General features: G+C 28.4%; 1 protein-coding gene across 1 annotated transcript; it reads right to left on the bottom strand.

The window, feature by feature from the left end:
- Positions 1–8,048: 8,048 nt before the first annotated feature.
- On the bottom strand, positions 8,049–9,558 carry LOC108452590 (histidine-containing phosphotransfer protein 4-like). The gene is made up of 6 exons (XM_017750388.2): positions 9,318–9,558; positions 9,060–9,190; positions 8,890–8,958; positions 8,622–8,693; positions 8,372–8,444; positions 8,049–8,284 (listed from the first exon to the last, which is right to left on the bottom strand). The coding sequence occupies exons 1-6, from the start codon at positions 9,375–9,377 to the stop codon at positions 8,237–8,239; spliced, it is 453 nt and encodes a 150-aa protein (XP_017605877.1). The 5' UTR covers positions 9,378–9,558; the 3' UTR covers positions 8,049–8,236.
- Positions 9,559–21,043: the final 11,485 nt, after the last annotated feature.

Here is a 21,043-nt window from a genome sequence, read left to right as displayed (position 1 = left end):
AGCAAAAATAGAAATGTTTACAATGGTTATATGTACCAGCAACTGATCTTAAGACTTAAGTTTTGAAGTTGTTTAATAAAATTTTAATAAAATTTAGAGAGCTTATAAAATTTTTAAAAAGTTAAAAGGTATAATAAAATTTTCAGAATTTTGAAACACCCTAATTAAAATTATTTAAAAATTTTAAGGAACAAATCAAAATTTTCTAAAATTTTGAGGAGGCGAAGCCCCTTATGCCTCCCGAGAGGATTCACCTCTGATAGGCACTGTTGTAGTTATTGTAGGATGATCTCTATCCTCCCTCAAAACCTGTAGCATCCCCATCGACGAGTTCTGAATCATAACGAAACCCCAGTTGTGCAATGTGGCTATTCTAGCAATGAAGTCAGTCGCTTGGTTTTCTTCTTGATATATGTGGCCTACCTTCACTACCCATTCACGGCTCAACATGCCTTGAATAGCTTCACCAAGAGCACTAGTTGGTGCTACCAGTTGGTGCTACCACTGCATTCTTCCGCAGTACGTTGACAGCAGCTAAGTTGTCTGACTCCAAGATTATATGCCCGAAACCTATCGACCAAGAAAATTTGCAGAGCTTTTAAAAAGTTAATTAATTAAAAAAACAACTTAATGATGGTTATTGTCGTGATTTTAATGTGAGAGACATACAAGACAACCTTAACCCCATCAGACAGTTTCAAAGATTAGAGCCTCCAACATTGGGAACCAATTATCCTCACCAAAATATACTTTAAATTGAGTAATGTACCTAATTTGGAGTTTTTTTTTTTGTTTTTTTTAATTTTTAAAACAAGGATGAAAGAAAATTTTAATATTAATATAAATATTCGATAATGAATTATAAGTAAAATAGTGAAATAGTTGTGAATAAACTTGTTTTAGTTTAAGATTTAATTAAAAATTATTTTTAATTATTTTATTTAAAAGCATATTAAAATAGTAAAAGATAAAAAATTTATTATATTAATATTCATTATCCTATTAAAAATTTGTGTCTTAAGCAAATTTTAACCGAATTAGCGTGAAATTAATTTATACCAATTCAATCAAGCGGTCTAAATTTTGAAATGAAGAAAACATTGGACTTAGACTAATTAAAATTGAAAAGAATAATTACTTATTTGGTTTTCTAATTTTGCAAAAATATTATTTTAATATTCTATTTAATTTTTCATCTCTTTTAACCGTTGAACTTGTATTGTTTGTCAAATCACCTTAAAATAGATAAAAAATTAATATTTATTAACTTTATTAACGTGACTCTACATTAATGTCACGTTAGTAATTAATTAATTTTTTATTTTTAAAAGTATAAAAATATATTTTATAATTTTAATATTTTAAATAATTTTTAATTTTTAAAATTTTTAAATTTAAAAAATAATTAATGATTTATATGATATCTGCATATATGTTAAGTCAGTGAAGTTAACAAACGTTAATTTCCTTTTATTTATTTTAGAATGATTTGATAAATAATAAAATTTAAATACTTAAAAAATTTTAAAAATTAAATGGTGAGTTAAAATATTTTTTGTTTGGAGTAACTCATTTAAAATGTTAAAAACGAAATGAAATTCAGTACTAGGTACACTTATTTTAAAGGCAAGGTCCATAATAAAAAGATTATATATATATATATATATAAAATATTAAAATCTAAGTCGCCTCATAAAGGTGGCAGTCTTATCGTGCTACTCTCTTTGATGCTACGATAATGACCATGAGACTAATGATGCAATTGGAGTTGGGACTTAGTACACCAAGTTAATAAAGGCGAATGGGGAGTAGGAGGCATCACTATTTCTTGTTTTCCTCCTTACAACATTTTCCTGCTTTGTTTTTTAAAAGTGCAAATGCAAAAGTGAAGCATGAAGTGATTTTATTTTTGTAATTTTTGCATTATTTGTTTAAAAAATTTAAGGTTTTTATTGAGATTTTTAAAATATCCATTCAATTATTTGTTTATAAGTAAATAGTTTTGGGAATTTAGAGAAGAAAATATAAATACTCTTTGGGTGTTGGCGTCAAGGAAGTTTGGTCAAACAAGCATATTTTATATTTCAACAAAAAGGAAACAAGTATGTTTATAAGTTACAACATTTAGATTGACATTTTTGACAAAACACAATTATTGATGTCTACGGTAAGCAAACAAGAAATATATATTTAATTATAAGAATTTATAAATATAATTTTTTTTCATATTAATTTAGGAAACTAATGATACAATTTCCCCATTAAATTAAAGTTAGAGGTTAGATTGAAAATTGGATGCAAAGTCAATTAGTTAGGCATTTGATTTTCGTTTTAAAAAATATTGGTTTATTCAAATAAAAACTACAAGGATGTAGATTTGGTTGTCTTTAATTCATAATTTGAGAGATTATTGATAAAAATAAGTTTTGCATAAAATAATAATTTTAAATGAATATTAAATAAAAATAATTAATAAAATTAGTTGTTTAATTTCAAGAAACTTTGAAAAAAATCAATTAACTTTTATTTTTTTATTATTATTATTAAACCACTATTCTCATGATTAATGCCAAGTTCCACTATGACGGATTTTTCTTAAAATAAAGTACCAATCATCTCAGCAACAATTTGAGACAAAAATCATTCAATACAGCAATAAAATAAAATAAAATAAAAACCCAAGGACTGACAAAATTGCTCAAATTCATCCTACTCGAATCAATCATTGACAAATTAACTCTAAATAAAATATTTCATTTATAAAATTATAAAAATTCAAATTATATTTGAATAAATTAAAAAGAAACATTTTTAAGTATCTAATCAAAATGTGCCGCTTGATATTTTTAAAAGAATCTCTAATTAATATCAATACACTTTCGATCCATTCTCCTTAATAATATTTTAACCTTAATTAGTATTGATCACTTAACAAATAATAATAGTAATGCAAGGTTTATGTTTTTTTTGTCCAACTAAATTTATGATTTATGGTAGGGTGGGTTAGAATTTAAAATTTTAATATTTATGATTTAAAAGGATTTAGGGTTTAAAAGTTGAGATTTTAGAATCTTAAAAATAAAATAATTTTAGAGTTAAACATAGTAATAAGAGTTAATTTGATGTTTATTGGTTTATTATATTATTCATGCACTCTAAAAAAGATGGCAAGTTATTGTGCCTAAAAATGACTTTTAGGATAATTTTAATTTAAGTTAAACAATCATCAAACACTTTTAAACTATAATTTTATTATATAGTAAATGTCACTTTTTAAAAATAAAATTAACTCAGTTTAAATTGAGTTTTGTTTTTTTTAATTATAAAAGAAATAAATTGACTCCTTTAATAGTAAAAGAACTATTAATACATTTTGATAGAAAACAACCAAGTGAATATTATTGAGATTTGGAGGTCATGAGTTCAAACTAAAGATGTAATTGAACCGAGTGGAATTTAAAGAGTAGCAAATTAAAGCTCAACTTGAAATTTTACGCTCAATATTTAATGGAGCTTCAATAAATATCAATTTAAAAGTTTAATTAAGCTTGTTCATACTTAAGTTTGAGCTCTATTGTACTTAAACTCCTATTATATAATACAAATGAAATGTAATTTTATAATATTAAAATAAAAAGCTCGATTAAGATAACGGGCTATTTAACTTAAATATTATAATACTTAAAATTTGCTTGATAAATAGATGGAATTCGATTTGATAATTATTAAATTAAATTCAATTTTTTTAATTGAATTTGAGTAGTTTTATGTTTTGAGATAAGCTGATTAAGGATTGTACTAAAAAAAATCAGAACATATATTCAAACAATCCCCTATCTATCGGGTAGCCATGGGATAAAAAGGATTTTGTTGGTGCCCTGCCCTATAATGTCAATCCATTTTCCCTTTGTTGGCCACCTTTTTTATCTCTCGCACATTTCGCATATTTCTTTAATGCCCCAATCTCAAAATGTAGGAGTACAATATTAAGTTATTCAGCAACTATCCACAACCCTTCACAATAGATGCATCTTTTTCTTTCTTTGTTTTTTTTATGGCCAAAACCATTTTTATCTAAAAATTAGATACACTATTGGCTTTTCCCTTTTCAAGTTTTTTCTTGGCTTCATCGATTGATCCATCACTTTCTTTGTAATGGGTTCCATTTTTCATGCGCCGGTGATGCCTACTGTTTACAACATCTCATGTCGGACCCATTTCCAGATTTCTCCCAATCCCTTCTTTGAATTATAAAAACAAACATTGGCATTGGCAATGCTATGAGCAGTCGTTTTTCTTTCTTTCTTTCTTTTTTTAATGACTAAAACTTAGCATCAAAATGATATTAAAGAAAAAACTTTTTATACGAAAAAAGTGCTTGCAAAATACCAAAACCTCTGTTATATATTTGATCCAGAAATTAAGCATTTATTTGTAACATGCTGAACTTGTTATGCTAAAAAAAATTTGTGTCTGTGTCAAAAACTTGCAATTAAAAAATCGAAAAATTAAATAAAATATATATAAAAACAACACCAAGGATTCAACCTACATCAAAAGGATTTTAAATCTCTCAAGTTAACTAGTTATCTATTTTCAGATTATTTTTTAAATTTATAAATTAAGCTATTTAATAAAATTAATTAAAAACTATTCAAATACATATAAAATTTATAATTTTTTAGTTTTAAAAGTTATAACTTTTATCTTTTTTCATGTTCAAATAACTTCTTGCACCAATTTAGTAATGAATTTTATAAGTAGCATAGATTACATAAAAACCCTTTTTATTTATTGCTTACATCTACTTATAATTCTCTCGACCCTTGTATGCTTAATTACGCTTGAATTCACGTATTATTGATTGCTATAATAATAATGCCAACTAAATTAAAGAATACTAGGCTAGATTAAATAAAATTATTTAAAGTTTAAACAATAAAATACAATTAAAAATATATAAATATTGTAATTTCAAAAAGTATTCACTAAAATTTACATTAAAAATCAAATTTATTTTTGGTACTCGAGTTTGATACTTTTTTTCTAATGTGGTACTTGTGTTATATTTTGGTCCAATTTGGTACCTGTGTTTGACAAAAAAGTTATATTTTTTTTGTACCTAAAGGTAACAATATTAAATTTGTAGTGTTTAATTCAGGTTTTAAGGTTGATTTGATGAAAGTTAATTGCTAATGTTATTAGATTTGAATTTTTCATGGCTATGTTAATAGAACAAATTTAGTGTTAATTATGAATTTGTTTAGTTTAAAGTTTAATTTGTTAAATACAATCCGATAGATGTGATCATTTAATTCGGGTCTTAAGGTTTATTTGATTAAAAATGAACCCTAAATCCTAAAAACCGTTATCTTCAAAAGCAAAAATGTATAATTTTTGTCAAATATAAGCATCACATTAAACAAAAAAAATAACATAAATACTGTATTAAAAGAAAAAAAATGTGAAATTCAAATATCAAATTATATTAAAAAAAATTCCTTTCCACTAAGCGATAAGTTGTAGTTAGCTTTAAGGCTTTTGTTATCTTGAAAATTCTTCTCATTTAAGATTTTGTGAATTAACTACATACTTTTTGACATTTGGGTCATAAATTATAAGGAAAAGGAAATGACCAATCATAAACTTTCAAATAGAATGTTCTCAATCTGTTATAATATACTATAAGAAAATTACACTTTTTTTTGTCATTTTTATTTGAAGGTGTACATGCTTGCCTTGTTTCAAAAGCACATTTAAAGTGTTGTCTTAAAATTAACCATATGTATGGGGTTTTAACCTAAAAATAGTACATAAAAAACAAAACAAGTGTTGATGATGGTAGTATGTTCATTTTAATATGTTATATCCTAAAGATTTAATACATTGTATAGTTTTATTTAATTCATAACATTTGTTTTGGTAAAAGAGATGGATATAAAGTGGATTATAATTATTTGGAAACTAAATAAAAACGTGGATAATTTAATTTGGACAATATGGAAAACGGTTTCAGTTTCATAAATCCTAAGGTCTGCAAAAAGGAGCAACACAAACATTATCTTACAATATTTCGAAAAACAAAATGAACTGCCTTTAAAGAAAAATTCAATTTTAATATTTATATATTTTTAAAGTTAAATTCGCTCTCAATTTTTTTAAATAAATGGCGCTTTATTAAGAAAAAAAAGTTATTTTTAAGTCCGAATTTTTCTTAAAATGATTTTTAAAAGTAATTATCTTTTCTAATAAAAAGATGTTAGATAATAATATGAAAAAGAACACTAATATATTGACACCTATTCGTGGATGAGTAATACTTGTTTTATTCAAAAACAAATTATATTTGGAATGTTTATTTAAAGAATAGTTGTTCTGTTAGGATAAAAGAGTAATTTTGAAGAAATGAACGAAGTCGCTAAAAGTAATTCACAATAACTTTAAAACTTTGTTACTTTGATATTTTTATTTTAAAACTGTTTTTTTTATAAAAAATTAACGTGACTTGAGGCACTAACTTATTTAATAATTTTATGAGCCGTGTTCTTTCTCAAAACACCAATTCATACAACAAATTTATAATACCATTAATTATTTATGTTTAGTTTTTAAAATATTATATGGTTTTATAGAATTTTAAATAACAAACTGATTTTCTTTTTCTTTTTTTTTTATTTGATATCACTTCGATACTTATATATTATATTTTATGATCTAGATTTTGTTTCTTAAAAATTTAATAAAATGTAAATTTAAAGTTAAAAAAATTAACCTAAATTGTTGCGTTGACGACTTTATTTTACAAAATTTAACTTGGGAATCATGTCGGAAAGAACTCCTCTACTACAAATACAAGCCAACTCATCGGCTCTTGCTCCACTGAAAGGTGTCAGCCACCAAAAATGAATCGTGTTAACCAGTGCATTGTACCCGCTAATAATGATATTGTCTATCCCGAAAATCCATAAAAGTTGCAAATAGCCAAATACATTGAATCCATTAGATCAAGTGTAGTCAAAAAGTGAGTCGGCTTAAACTCGAGAAACCGAGGCACTAAAAGAACTCGAGCAAATCAAGTTAGAGTGGATCCAAGAAAAAACGTGTCCTTGTCTACTTGTAAAACATCCTTCAAAGGAGGATCCAAGGTTCAGAACCTAGGCCATAGTTATTATTCCGGACATAAAACTTGATAGAAAAGGGAGGGTAGTCTTTAAAAAGTCAACTTAGGTGAGAACGGAGTAGATGGCGGGGAAAGGAGTTGGAGAGGGAAAAAGAAAATGGAAGAGAGGATGACAAATGACAAGAGAAGGGAAAAGGATCATTATTTGAAAAGGATCGTTGACAACATTGTTGGAAACTTTGGTAATGATAACCAAATGGAGGAACAAAAGGAAGAAAGAAAGAAGAACGGGGAGGAGGAGGTAAAAGTGGGAGAAAGACTGATGATTGGTTGTAAGTTGACCAGAATGAAGGAGACTGGTGGTAGATTTGAAAGAGGTTTAGTGAGCTCTAACCAAAATTATAGCATGGTATTTGTTCATTTTGTTGAAATTTTTATTTGGTTTTTTCTCAAAGTGATTGAAATTCGAGCTGAAAGTCTTGTATGTATTTATAAATCTCAATGGTACATAAATTAAAAATTGTGTTACTTATATTTATTTTTTAAAATATAAATTTTGAAAAAATAATAATAAATACCTATATTATTGAAGTACTAAAATGTAGAATTGCCCATTTTCCTTATAAATTACCTAAAAATATCAAAAGCATCCATCTTTTCTTTTTTATTTTGAAGTTGAATAAGAGTGAAAGCTCAATCTAACGTGGGTTGGGTTATGTTGGATCCACTCTCTTCCGCACCACAACCATACATCTCCATCTTCGAATGTTGGGTTTGGGCTTATGGCAGCGCCCTTTAACATGAATCTGAAATATAGTTACTTCATGCTGTCGTCTAATAATGGCAACATTTGAAAATCTCATTTTTTAGTCTTGTAGCAGCGATTGATGGAAGAGGGAGTAAAAGGTGTTAAGGACAGAATTTCAACTTATTGAAATTATCAACTCAACTACACTTTTTTAATGGATACCAAAATACAAAACATGCATCGACTGATAGAGCAAAGCTTTCTGACCAAGCCCAATCTAAAACATAGCTTTACAAGCAAAATCAAAGCTAATTCAGTAAGGTGAAGTTTGGGAATACAACTACTCACGTCTGCATTGGGCTCTCTCTCTATTTAGGGCGATTTGCACTCTCCATTGGACCAATTTGTCTTGCCAGCTGGTCATAATAGAAAAGAAATTAGCACTAGCAGGACCTAAAATTACATAAGTTATTGACATGCTTAATTTGGGGAAAAAAAGGCACCTGAAAGTAAGTTTCAAGCTTCTTTCTCAATGTTGCATATTCTTTCTTCAGTTGCTGGAAAGTCCTCATGCATCTGCAAGTTAAACCAAAGTGGTAGGCTATATTATTCGGATTCTTTTTCATTTTTGCATCAAACATTTATGTCTAACATATTTTTAGATATGGATATGTGATCCTTCCAAATTCGGGTATATAAATATTGGACTCTATAATACAGGAAGAGGAAGCTTTCAAGAGAAGATGGAATTACCCTTCTGCATTTCCAGACTTGCAATATTCCCTAAACAATGTGCTCTCAGCTTTCACCTTTTTGGCTCCAATGCTGCAACCCATCCCAAAAAAATTTTAAAGGTTGTGTTAAAGCCAGCATAGAATATACTTGCTTTTAATTTATACCTATATATCAAGTCTTATTATACAAGATTATAACTCTTTTCATATTATTTCAGCGGTTTTATTTTTATTTTAAATGAATAAAAAAAAAAAGAAAGAAGAAAGAGATTTGCTTAACATGTTACCTTGAGCTGCTTCCTTTGAACTGATGCATTAACCCATCCAACTTACTAAAATCTAAAGGCCTCCGCTCCCTGGAGAGCACAAAAATGAAAACATATATATATATATATATATATAATATGATGATCATCAAACTGTTGCGGTGGTTGAGTAGCATGAAAATAGAACTTACAGGGCGTGGTCTAAGTTAAGGATTAATCTGGCAGAATCGCGGTAGTATAAGGTGACAACTTCTTCGACGAAATTAGGGTTGGCATCATCTTGGAGTTGCTCCAACTCCATGAATTGTTCATCCAGATATCCCTATATATATAATCATCAAAACACTGCTTAAGTTGGTTTTCTCTTATGCCCACATAAATAAGTAGTGAGCAATGAACACATATGTTGAAGATTAAAACCATGCAAATTAATGTTGAGGAAAACAAACCTGATCAAACAGGGATTTCCTCAAGCTTGCAAGCTGCCTACGCATGGGGTTTCTCTCCATTCACAAATAACTAAAGAAAATGAATAACGAAAAGAAAGGGGAAAATGAAAGAAATTGATGGTTTGAGTGATAGTTGCAGTGGAAATGGGGAAGGAAGAAGGGGGTTTTTATAGTAGAGAAATCCATTGTCAATAATTTTAAATAATAATAAACGATTAGTTGCTGCTGGAACATACCTACAAATCTCAAGTTTTATAATATATATCTTTAAAGTCTAGTATTTATGGAGGTGAATTTGAGAATTTATACTTAGTATCTAATTTCTTTTTATCTAATTAGTATTTAAATTTGAAAAGTGTAACTTAATTTATATCTTTTAGGTCTAATTAATGTCGTTAAAATAAATTGGCATAATACTGACAATCAATAATATGGTGATTGTTAATAGTCTCACATTTTGACACATGATAAAATAAAAATTTAAAATATATAAAAATTATATTTTTATACATAGCCTCAAATAATATTTCTAATATTTTTATAAAATTTTAAATTTCAAAATAATAATATAAAAACTAAAAAATGTTTGTCTAGAATGAATATGAACAAATAATATATTTTATTTTTAAAATATATCACTATACTAATGATAGTCTCTGTCATATAGATTTATTTTAATAATATTAGTCGATATCTAAAAAAAATAAAGTTAATTTAAATATAAGGATGAATTAAATAAAAAAGAAATAGGTATTGGAGATTTAACAAAAAAATTTCATCCGTTGAAGATCGAAGCTTACATTTGGAAAAGAGATGAATGTGCATCAGGGGCGAAGCTAGAATAAATATTTAGGGAGGCCGGATAAAATTTTAATTTTTTATAATTTATATTTTTATAATTTGTAAAGAATTAAATCAAACTTTTATAATTTTAGGGGTGATCAAAGTGTAATTTTATCTTTATTAATTTAAAATTTTTAAAAAATTTTAAGGGCCAAAAAAGTAAATTTACATTTTAGAGGGACGGGGCCCATGCTAGCCCTCCTGGCTTAGCCCTTTATGTGGATGGTTTGGGAAAGAGGTATAGAAAATGGACATTTGAGTGGTGTTGGGTTGCGTCACTCGTAACTGGGGACTTCGTTCTGATTCGGTTTCCAAAAGAACAAAATATCAGATTTGTTTGTCATTTTTTTTATCTTAAAAATATCAACACTTGACCCATTATTTAATAATTGTTTTCATACCTTTCATATTTCTAACCAGTTACAATTTTTATTAAATTATACAATGTAATTTTATTTTTATATTAATTTATATTTTTATAATTTTTAAAAGATTAAATCAAAATTTAAGAATTAAATTATAAACTTAAAATTTTATAATTTTTGAAAGATCTAAAGCATAATTTTTTTAAAATTTAGGAGCCAAACTATAATTCATTCTTAAAAGGTTGAGAGAAAACAATAAATTCAAAAACAAGTTAGATAAATTATGCATGTTTAAATTATGAATCAAGGTTGGAGTTTAATATTTAAGGACTGGTTGTTAGCTCATCTCATTTGAAAATAAATATAGAATATTTTAATATAAATATTAAAAATATATATTCAATTATTTTGTTTAAAAATTTAATAAAATTATATAAAATTAAATAAAAATAATATATTTTTTATTCTTTAAAAAATTATGAGGTAAAATTTAAAACTCATATATTATATATTAATTAATTTTATTATATATTTATCCTTATGTTAAATATAAATATTTATTAATATTTTAATTAAATTTATTATACATTGATGCATGTATTAAGTATAAATTTTTATTAATATCTTGGACTAAAACATTAATTAATATATATTATTCTATATCTTATTCAAAACCAAATGGATTTAAAACATATAATTGAAAATTAGATTTTGTTTTTTATTTAATTCTAAAAGTATATAAGTATTATATAAAATTATATTATTTAATTGGAAATAATGTAATGAGTACTTTTTATTTGGAATCAGATTAGACTACAGTTGGAACTTAAAATATTTTAAAATTGAACTGAGACACTATTAAAAGATATTATTTAAAATTCAAACAAGTTTCTCAATTTTCACTAATAGTTTTATCTTGATACATTCGCATCTTTCTTCTTTTTCCACGTTTACAAGATAGATATTTTCCCCCTTTTCAAGTTTCATGAGTGTACGTTCTTTTGTAAATGCCCCTCGGGATAAAAGTAGTACACTTCCCATGGGAATATGTCTCTCATAAAATAAAATAAATTAGTTTTTAATTTAATTAATGTCGTTATTATAATAATCAAGTGAACATAAATTCTGGTACTTTTAAACTCATATTTTCTTCTTATTTATATGAATAATTGTGTAACACCTCTTACCCGTATTCGTAGTCGAAATAAGGTTCGAGACATTACCGGGATTTACCGAATTAATTTTTCATTATTATGAATTAAGTACTATTCATTTACCGAAATATGTCATAACGTCCTTTAGAGGGGCCTCCAAAGCCCAAAACATACTTCGAGACCAAACCGGTATTAAACCGAAACCATAGGAAATTTTTCGCAAAATCCTAATTTTTTTTTATAAGCTTAATATAACTCCTTTATAAATATCTAACATTCCCTGCAATTTTTAAAAATCGAAACTAATCCAGACCAGCCAATCCATTTCAACCAATTTGATACCAAATCATACTTCTATTATAATTATACCATTTAGCATATTTATCACTCTTTACTTTAATACATATTCTTAGCATTTATATAATCATCAAACCTTATACATGCCATATAAATTAAAAAGGAAATTTACAAAAGCTACCGGAGATAATCTGACTAGTGTGATCCTCAGTATTGATCCGATCCTCCGTATATTTTCACGTTAATCTACAAAAGACATTGAATACGCTCAAGTAAGCTTATAGAAGCTTAGTAAGTTCATAGGCATAAAATATAAATCTTACCAAACATTCATACACTTATATAATATAAACGATTACTAAGTTCACCTGTCAACAACAATTTCACATGATGAATTCATTTCATTGAGCTCAATTTCAAACATCAAATATTCAATCGTATTCCAGCATTTAGCTTCAACTATCACTTACCAACACTTGTCAAATTAGAGAACGTTGTCGAAACCATCCCTCGATTTAAAAACATTTTAAATTTTTAAATTTGATGAAAATACGGGGGGATCGACTTTTTGGAAAATAGAAATATGGAGTCGCCACCGATCCTTTTATTTTGGTGTGATCGGGTCACCTAAGAATTTGGTTATTTTAATAAAACATTTTCGGTTTATTAAAACACCGATTATGGTCTACGAAAGTGTAAGAAAATGGGCTCGGGAGTCGGTTACGTATGAGGAAGAGTTAGCACCCTCACTACACCCAAAATTGGTACCAAATCGATTAAATACTGTCCTTATGTCTAAAATTAAAAATGTTTTTGAAATGTGGTTCTTTTTTAATAACATTTGAATAACCCGAATTGATTGTCAAAAATCTTCTTGTTTCGACGTCCGAAAATTTATAATTTGAAAATCACAAAAGGATGCTCAACTATTTAGTCCGACGGAAAACTAAAACCCAGCACAGTAGGGCACGATTCTTCGAATTCCCAAACATTGACCATTGCCTCACCTTAAAAAAAATATGAGTGAAATTCCGAGGAGATATTCAATTATTTCGGGCAAATGAAAAAGCGCAACCCAGCACGATAGGCTCGATTCTCAAATCGCCAAACATCAAACATCGCCTTCCTTTTGAAAAATTTTAGAAAACGTGAGTGAAATTCTGAAGGGGTCTTCAATTGTTTCGAACCAATGAAAAAGCGCAACCCAGCACGATAGGGCACGGTTCTCAAATCGCCAAACATTGAATATCGTATTCATTTTTAAGTATTTATATATATTTTTTTAAAACATGAGTGATAATACAAAAGAATATTCGATCGTTTTGAACAAACGAGAAATCACAGCCCAGCACGATAGGGCATGATTCTCGAATTGTCAAACGCCGAATATAGCTTTCGTTTTAAATAATTTTTAGAAGATATGAATGAAATTTTGAAGGGATGCTCGATTACTTTGGACAAACGCAAAATTGCAACCCAACACGTTAGGGCACGATTTCGCGAATTGCTAAGTATCGAATCTCGTCTTCGTTTTGAAGAATTTTAAAAGACGCGAGTGAAATTTCGAAGTGATATTCGATTATTTTGAGCAAACGCGAAATTGCAACCCAACACGTTAGGGCACGATTCCGCCAATTGCCAAACATCGAATCTCGTCTTCGTTTTGAAGAACTTTTGAATGAATGATTATAAAGCTAGCTTAAGACGTATTAATTCGATTTGAAATAAGACGAAATTAATCATAAAATTTGGATTTTATAAAACCTCATTTCAAAAATCAGGCGGAAAATGATGATAAGGGGTAATATGTGTATGCATAAAAATACGACAATGGAGAAATGAAGATAATACAATTTATTTAATCAACTAACAACATTTAAGCAACTAAGTATGACTAACTTGAAAATATAACTCAACTTCCATTATGCATGGAGAATAATTAACATGTCAATGTAAGACAATGAATAATGCAACGATAATGTGCATGGCATAATAAAATAACCAATGCAAGATATAAAAACAACATAGCAATTAGAAGACAATGTGCTATAAAACGGTTTTAAAATAATAACGAATAAATGGACCTATATACATAGGTTGACAAATTTGCATGAAAACTAGGGATAGCTATATGATTTTTGGAATATATACTATAGAATAAAAATTTGAATCAAATTGCGTGTAAAATATTTTAGACACAAATGCATTTAAAATTGACAATGTACATAATAATTTAAATAATATATATAATATGAAAGAATAATAAAGATATATGACAAGATATAATGCGCTAAATAGATTTACAAAACATATATACATAAATAACTTTTAAAATGATTATTTGCAAAAGACATAGAAATACATACGGCATTAAGTTAATTTTATAATAAAATATATAATAGTTTTAAGAACGTGCTTATATACATATATATATATAGAGAAAACGATGTGTATAAAATTCATAAATTTAATATAATGTATAGATCAAACATCGGTGTCACCAAAAATATATATGATAGCTTAAAAGATATATCACGTAAAATTATATAATAAGAGATGAGAATAAATTTAAAAGAAAATATACGTGTAAAATAATATAATATTAATAATATACATGAAATAGAAATTAACTCTATCTTGAAGTATATATGCGTGTAATAGCGTATGTAAAAACATTATAATAGCGATCAAGGAAAACGAAATAAAATCATTGAAACAACTCAAGATATAAGAAAATATAAGTAGACAAAGACATTTACGAAATATTATGCAAAGTATTGTAATAATATAACATAAAGAAAGCAAACAATACAATAGAAATTTAAAAAAAAAAAGAAAAAAAAAAGAAAAAGGAGAAACAAAATAAAAGCATTAAAACAACTTAAAATATAAAATGTAAAACAAGGATAAAGATGTCTAGTATGCCTTTAAAATAAAAAAATGAATCATAAAATGAAAAATAAAAATAAAAATAAAAGGGACTTAATTAAAATAGAATTAAAAATAAGAAAGACAAATTATAAACGAAATCAACTAATAAAATACAAAGGGGACTGGCGTGTAACATGAATGAATGCGAAGGGACTGAATATGGAAATAGTTCAGACCCCAAAGCTCAGTGTTGAAGCTTGGACCACGTTGCAAACGCGCGCAAATTAGGGGGAAAAATTTAAAAGAAAAAGAAATATGAAATGTGAGCTGATTTACACACCGTACGAAAAGGGAAGGGTTTATCATGAAATTAACCCATTTGACGCGCATTGAAATGGGTTTGGGTCTGGAAGTAGTTTGACGCACGGATCTAATAGCTGAAACGGCTCCGTTTTATTTCTTTAATAAAAACAAACTATTCCTTCCCCAAACAATGAAACAATCAGCCCTATTTGAAATTGAAACCCTAGCCTCCTATTATTTCCTTCAACCAACCCTTAGTGTCAACTCTTACGCGCCGATTCGCCACCATGAACGGCGACCAGCGTGCGCGAGCTTCAGGATTACTTTCTCAGCCTTAAGATTCCCTCTATACCTCGATTTCAACGGAGCAGAAGGAATCCCATGGCATTTTTAAGGTAAGTTTTTCACTTCCCTTCTTCCTCTCAACCCATCCGCGGGCTTCATCGGCGCCGAATGCTCCTCCACCAACGGCGCGATTTTAAACAAATCCCTAAGGATCTAAACTCTTGGACCGGAGAAGCGAACAATGAATAGATCGACCCCGAATCCGGTAAGAAAACTCTTTCCCCCTTCTTTATATATCTTTATGCAATAGATTTGAAATCAATAAAATGAAAAAAAACGATGAACAAAAGGGACACCTTTAAGATGTTTTTCTCCGATTGTTTCTTCTTCTGTTTTTTATTTCCAGTGTTCGTAAATGTGCCTCCTTTTACAAGATTTAAAATTTGGCTTCTTATAGCCGAAAAGGAAAGAGGAAGAATCCGAAAAAATACAATGTTTTTCTCTTGTTTTCACTTGCTGTTGTTTTCCTTGTCCGCTTGCGGTGTGTTGGTGCACGGGCCGGTATGTGGCGTCTGACTTGTTGTCTTTGGCGTGGTTGCTGGAGACCTGAGCGTCTGGAGACCTTTGGAGGGGGGCTCGATTGCGGCGCAAAGCGAGGAAGAGCCCCAGGGTTTCTGGAGTTGTAATAGTTTTGGGCCGTTTGGGCCACGGGTGCTTTGGGCTACTTGGGTTAGTTGGGTTTTGGGTTTTAAATGTGGGGTCTAGGTTTATGTAAATTGTTGGGCTTTTGTAATATTTGGACTCTTATGGACATTTAGTTGGGTTTTTTATTATTATTATTTTTTTGGTTTTTGTTTTTGTGTTGTAACGGGCCAGGCAAATTTTGGGCCTTACAAACGTCTTACGGATTTGAGTATGTTGTTCACTCATTGTCACATTTCACTTTGCCATATTTGGCACACTTTATCACTTTGCCATGTTTGACACACTTTATCACTTTGCCATAGTTCAACTATGGACTTGCACTTTCACATTTTTCACTTGAACACTTTGTCACATTGTCATAACTTTGCTATGGTCTTACACTTGAACACTTGCACTTTGCCATGATATAATCATGGTTTCATCCGTCAATTCATCACTATTCACTGGACAACAGTAGCTCTTGCGTTCTGCTAAATTTGAACTTTTGCTTCGATTTTCATATTACTACAATATTCATGATTCAATAAAAAATATATATAAAATAATACATTTAAACATTCCTAGTTTAGCAAATAATTATGAAAGTTCAACCATATGAACTTACCTGGGTCGATTTGTAAAATTTGTGAAAGTTCAGAGACTAATCAGCTACTTTTTCTTTTCCTCGACTTGCTTCTGGTTCTTAGTCTATCATTGTAAAATCATTCACTTATCAGTATTGACTTCACCTTCATTCTATTTCACTTCCTTAATGTTTATAACCCGCTTATAAGTAACATTATCTGTAATTTCACTATTTACTTATGTATATTCAATGCTGTCCATCCGTGTCATAGTCACTAAATTATTTTTATCTTGAGCTACAGAACTCTAAATTAGAATCCGCTAGTTTTTCCTGAAACTAGACTCACATATCTTCATATCATAAAATTTTCAGAATTTTTGGTTTAGCCAATAAGTACAGTTTATTCTTAAAAATCACCCATGTTCTGCTGTCTGATAGTTCCGACCCTTTTTCACTAAAAATTAATTATCTCCTCGTACAAAACTCGGATGATGTTCCTGATTATTTCTATTGAAAATAGACTCATTCATAATTTTAAATATATAAATTTAAGCCCTTAATTATTTTTATCCAATTTTTGATGATTTTCAAAACTTAGAACAGGGGAATCCAAAATCATTCTGACCTTATCTCACAAAATTCATTATATCTCATGATTTACAATTCCATTGCTTTCACCGTTTCTTCTATAGGAAACTAGACTCAATGATCTTTCATTTCATATTTTATTCATTCTCTAATTAGATTTCTAAATTTTTTTTGTGATTTTTTAAAGTTAGACTACTACTGCTGTCCAAAACTATTTTAATGTAAAATGTTGATTTCCATTTTGCCCCAAATTTCACAGTTCATACAATTCAGTCCTTTCTCAATTAACCCCTCAATTAAGCTAATTTTTCTCAATTAATACTTTACCTAGATATTATAAGTTATTTCACAACTATAGAAATTTATAATTTCCACATAAAAACCCTAACTTCAAACTCTTATACAATTAGGTCCCAAACATTCACTTTCTATTCAATTCTTTCAATAAAATCAGCATACAAACAATTTAAAGCTCTAATTTCATGCTAAATCATCATATACTTCCAGCACATATTCATATAAACTTTCAATTTTTTTCATAAAATCAAAAACTAATGAATTCAACAAGTGGACCTAGTTGTAAAAGTCACAAAAACACAAAAAATTCAAGAAATAATCAAGAATTGAACTTACTTGCAGTAAAAATATGAAAAAATAGCTTAAGGAAACCCTTATATGGTGTTCTTGCTGATGAGAATGCAGAAAAATAAAGAAAAATCTAGATAATTTCACTTTAGTCCTAACTTTATTAAGTAAATTTTGCAATATTTCAATTCTGCCCTTAATTCATCAATTTTCCTGCTGATTTCATGCCTCTTGCCGTCCAGCCCAAAACATTTTGGGTCTAATTTCCTTTTAAAACCTTCTTTAATAATTACCTAAGCTTTTCAATCATTATTTAACTAGTTTTGTATTTTTTTCAATTTAGTCCTTTTTAACCAATTGATTATCCAAACGTTAAAATTTTCTAACGAAATTTTAATACCAACTCAATGACACTCCATAAATATTTCTAAAAATATTTATGGCTCTGTTTATGAACTCGAGGTCTCAATACCTCGGTTTAGACCCAATTTACTTATTAATTTCTTTTTAAATCACAAAATCCACTAATCCAAAAATTCTCTTTTCATCACACTTGACTCATATGTATTTATTTCTTAAATTTTAAAACTTGTTTATCGGATTTAGTGATCTCAAATCACTGTTTCCGACTCCACTGAAATTTAGGCAGTTACAAATTGTCACAATTGTATTAAAAAATTCATTTTTTCCTTATAATTGAATCTTAAAAAACATTTCATTTTAATTATCAGCATTTAATTACTTTCGATATTAATGTTTCAAAAATGTAAAGCTAAATATTTGGTCGCATGGTTTTGTATGTTAAATGGCCTTTGATCCTGTGATATCCATTGTAACATAATTTTGGTAGGCTCACATAAAAATATAAAATAAAAAATGTTAACGAATAATGAAGATCTTAAAATATTATTGTTAACCCAACTATTCGTACAAAAAAAAAAGAAAAGAAGAGAAGAGTGGTATTTACAACTTTAATTAATATTAATGTGGAATTTGATTTATGAATAACACTTATCAATTAAGAATTTGATTTTCATAATAAGAAAAGCCTAAGAAAGTCCCAAAGGCCGAAATTGCCTAATGAAATGATTTAGAATATGCCATTTTGGCTTCTCTCTGTGTTTTGGTTTGGCCGCAATTGGCAACTAAAACAGGTTTTTTTTAGTGGTCATCAATGAGACAGAATTTATACCGAAGATGTATAAGAGTCTTTTTGGATGGATGTTTATTTTTAATGAGGTGTGCTTTTTTTATCTCACGTTATAATATCGTTAAAGTATTTCATTTTGCTGTCACTATTATTTTTACACTACTCACAAATAAACGCATTGCCCATTCAAGAGGCCCAAAATGTTAGGTTTTTCTTTTTCTCAATTAACGAGGGTATATAAGATTAAATTTTTAGAAAAAAAAAACATGCTTTTAAAATCATTCAATGAAAGATTAGTCTTTTAACAACATTATAAAGCATTATTATTCTATACTACCTTTAATCTATCCAATTAAATCTTACTCAAACTTTATCATTTTGGTATGATCTAATAATTTCACAATTGTAAAACTATTTTCGTTAAAAGAATGTCACATTTCTTAAAAGAAAATAGAAAAAGAGTGCGTAATTCTACTTGTAGAAATTGTGGAGGGAGCAAATATATGTAATAACTTAAACAACAAATAGGGAGGTATTAAATTGAAAAAAACAAAATTTAGATGGATGTCAAAAGAATAATGTTACCAAAGAAACGATAAGAAAGCATACAATTTATTGAATCATGATTTTAATTATGGATAAATAGACCATGTGATGATAAAATTTGGAAAATATCTAGACAAATAAAGAGAGAGAGAGAGAGAGAGAGAGAGAGAGAGAGAGAGAGAGTGAGTGAGTGAGTGATGATGCCAACACTCCCCTTCAATCCATTGGTTCTTGTGCTACTATTGTATTTTGAGGTCATTTTAAGTTGCTTACAAAATTCTTCAAGTTTGTATCCATTGATTTTTTTGATAAATAAAATGGCGACTTGATTTTTTAATCAAATGTGTTTTATCTTAATTTCATTGTTAAGTATTTTTTCAAGAGTATAGTGATAGTGCATCTTTACATTCTACATCCGTGCATCAATGCATCAAAAGCTAGATTCTTTGCTAGTTGTATTACCAATTGGTTGTCGCAATACAACTTAACTGCATTGTAACATGCTGCTTTAGAGATTTCAAGAGTTGTACTAACCATATGTACATCTTGTGCTTCCGTTGCTATTGCCTTGTATTCGGCCTTCATGCTTGATAGTGGCACAATAGGTTGTCTCTTACTATAACAAGAGTTGACAGTGCACCCCAAATTGAAAACATCTTATTGCTGACCGTCAGTGTATCACAATTGCCAGCATAATATGCATCACAGTGTCCTACCAATTCACACGAGTCTTGCTATCATAGTATGCGCCATAGTCAAGGGTGCCTTTAACAAACTTTAAAATTTGATAAATTGCTAAAAAGCAAGTTACTATTCTAACTGCATAAGTTATATATGGATGCATCAGGGTGAGATATATTAGACTTACGACCATTGTCTATACATGGTGGGGCATCATTTGGGTCTTTTTCTTCAACCGAATAAACTTGGGTATTTGTTTCCATTGGTTTTGAAATTTACTTGCATATAAGCATTCATATTTTCTCAAGATATCTCAAACATACTTTTGTTGACTTAAGAACAAATTTTCCTTGGCCCGTTCTATATTAAATCTTAAGAAGTGATTCAATTCTTCAAGCTCTTTTGTCTGAAATCTTGTTGTAAGGTTGGCTCGTGTAATCTTTTATTCATCATATTTAGTGATGATAAGATCATCAAGCACTACTAATATTTTTCCATCACGCGCTTTTACTAACAAGCTTGTGTTTATTGGTGCTACTAAATAATCATTCAATACGAGAAATTCTTCTATTTTGCCATATCAAGGTCTCGGTACCTGCTGTAACCCATAGATTACTTTATTTAATTTTGCAACATAATTAGGATTGTTCCTGCTTTCAAATCCCCTTCACTGTTATACATAAATTTCTTTGCTAAAATCTCCATGTTTGCTAAAATCTCCAAAATTTATATGTTGTAAGCGCTAATATTACTCAAACAATTGTGATCTTGGTAACGGGACTTCAAGT

The sequence above is a fragment of the Gossypium arboreum genome, chromosome 5 (assembly GCF_025698485.1).
Source record: "Gossypium arboreum isolate Shixiya-1 chromosome 5, ASM2569848v2, whole genome shotgun sequence".
In the NCBI taxonomy this organism is placed as follows: Eukaryota; Viridiplantae; Streptophyta; class Magnoliopsida; order Malvales; family Malvaceae; genus Gossypium; species Gossypium arboreum.
Note: the sequence above shows the minus strand (reverse complement) of the source record. Positions and strands in the feature narration are given on the sequence as shown.

What these genes read in the sequence shown, in the direction of transcription:
- LOC108452590 (XM_017750388.2), bottom strand. Translation starts at nt 9,377, where the DNA reads ATGGAGAGAAACCCCATGCGTAGGCAGCTTGCAAGCTTGAGGAAATCC. An exon ending in GGAAATCCCTGTTTGATCAG is followed by an intron (nt 9,191 to 9,317) that starts GTTTGTTTTCCT and finishes TTATATATATAG; the next exon opens with GGATATCTGGATGAACAATT. An exon ending in AGCTTGAAACTTACTTTCAG is followed by an intron (nt 8,285 to 8,371) that starts GTGCCTTTTTTT and finishes TATTATGACCAG; the next exon opens with CTGGCAAGACAAATTGGTCC.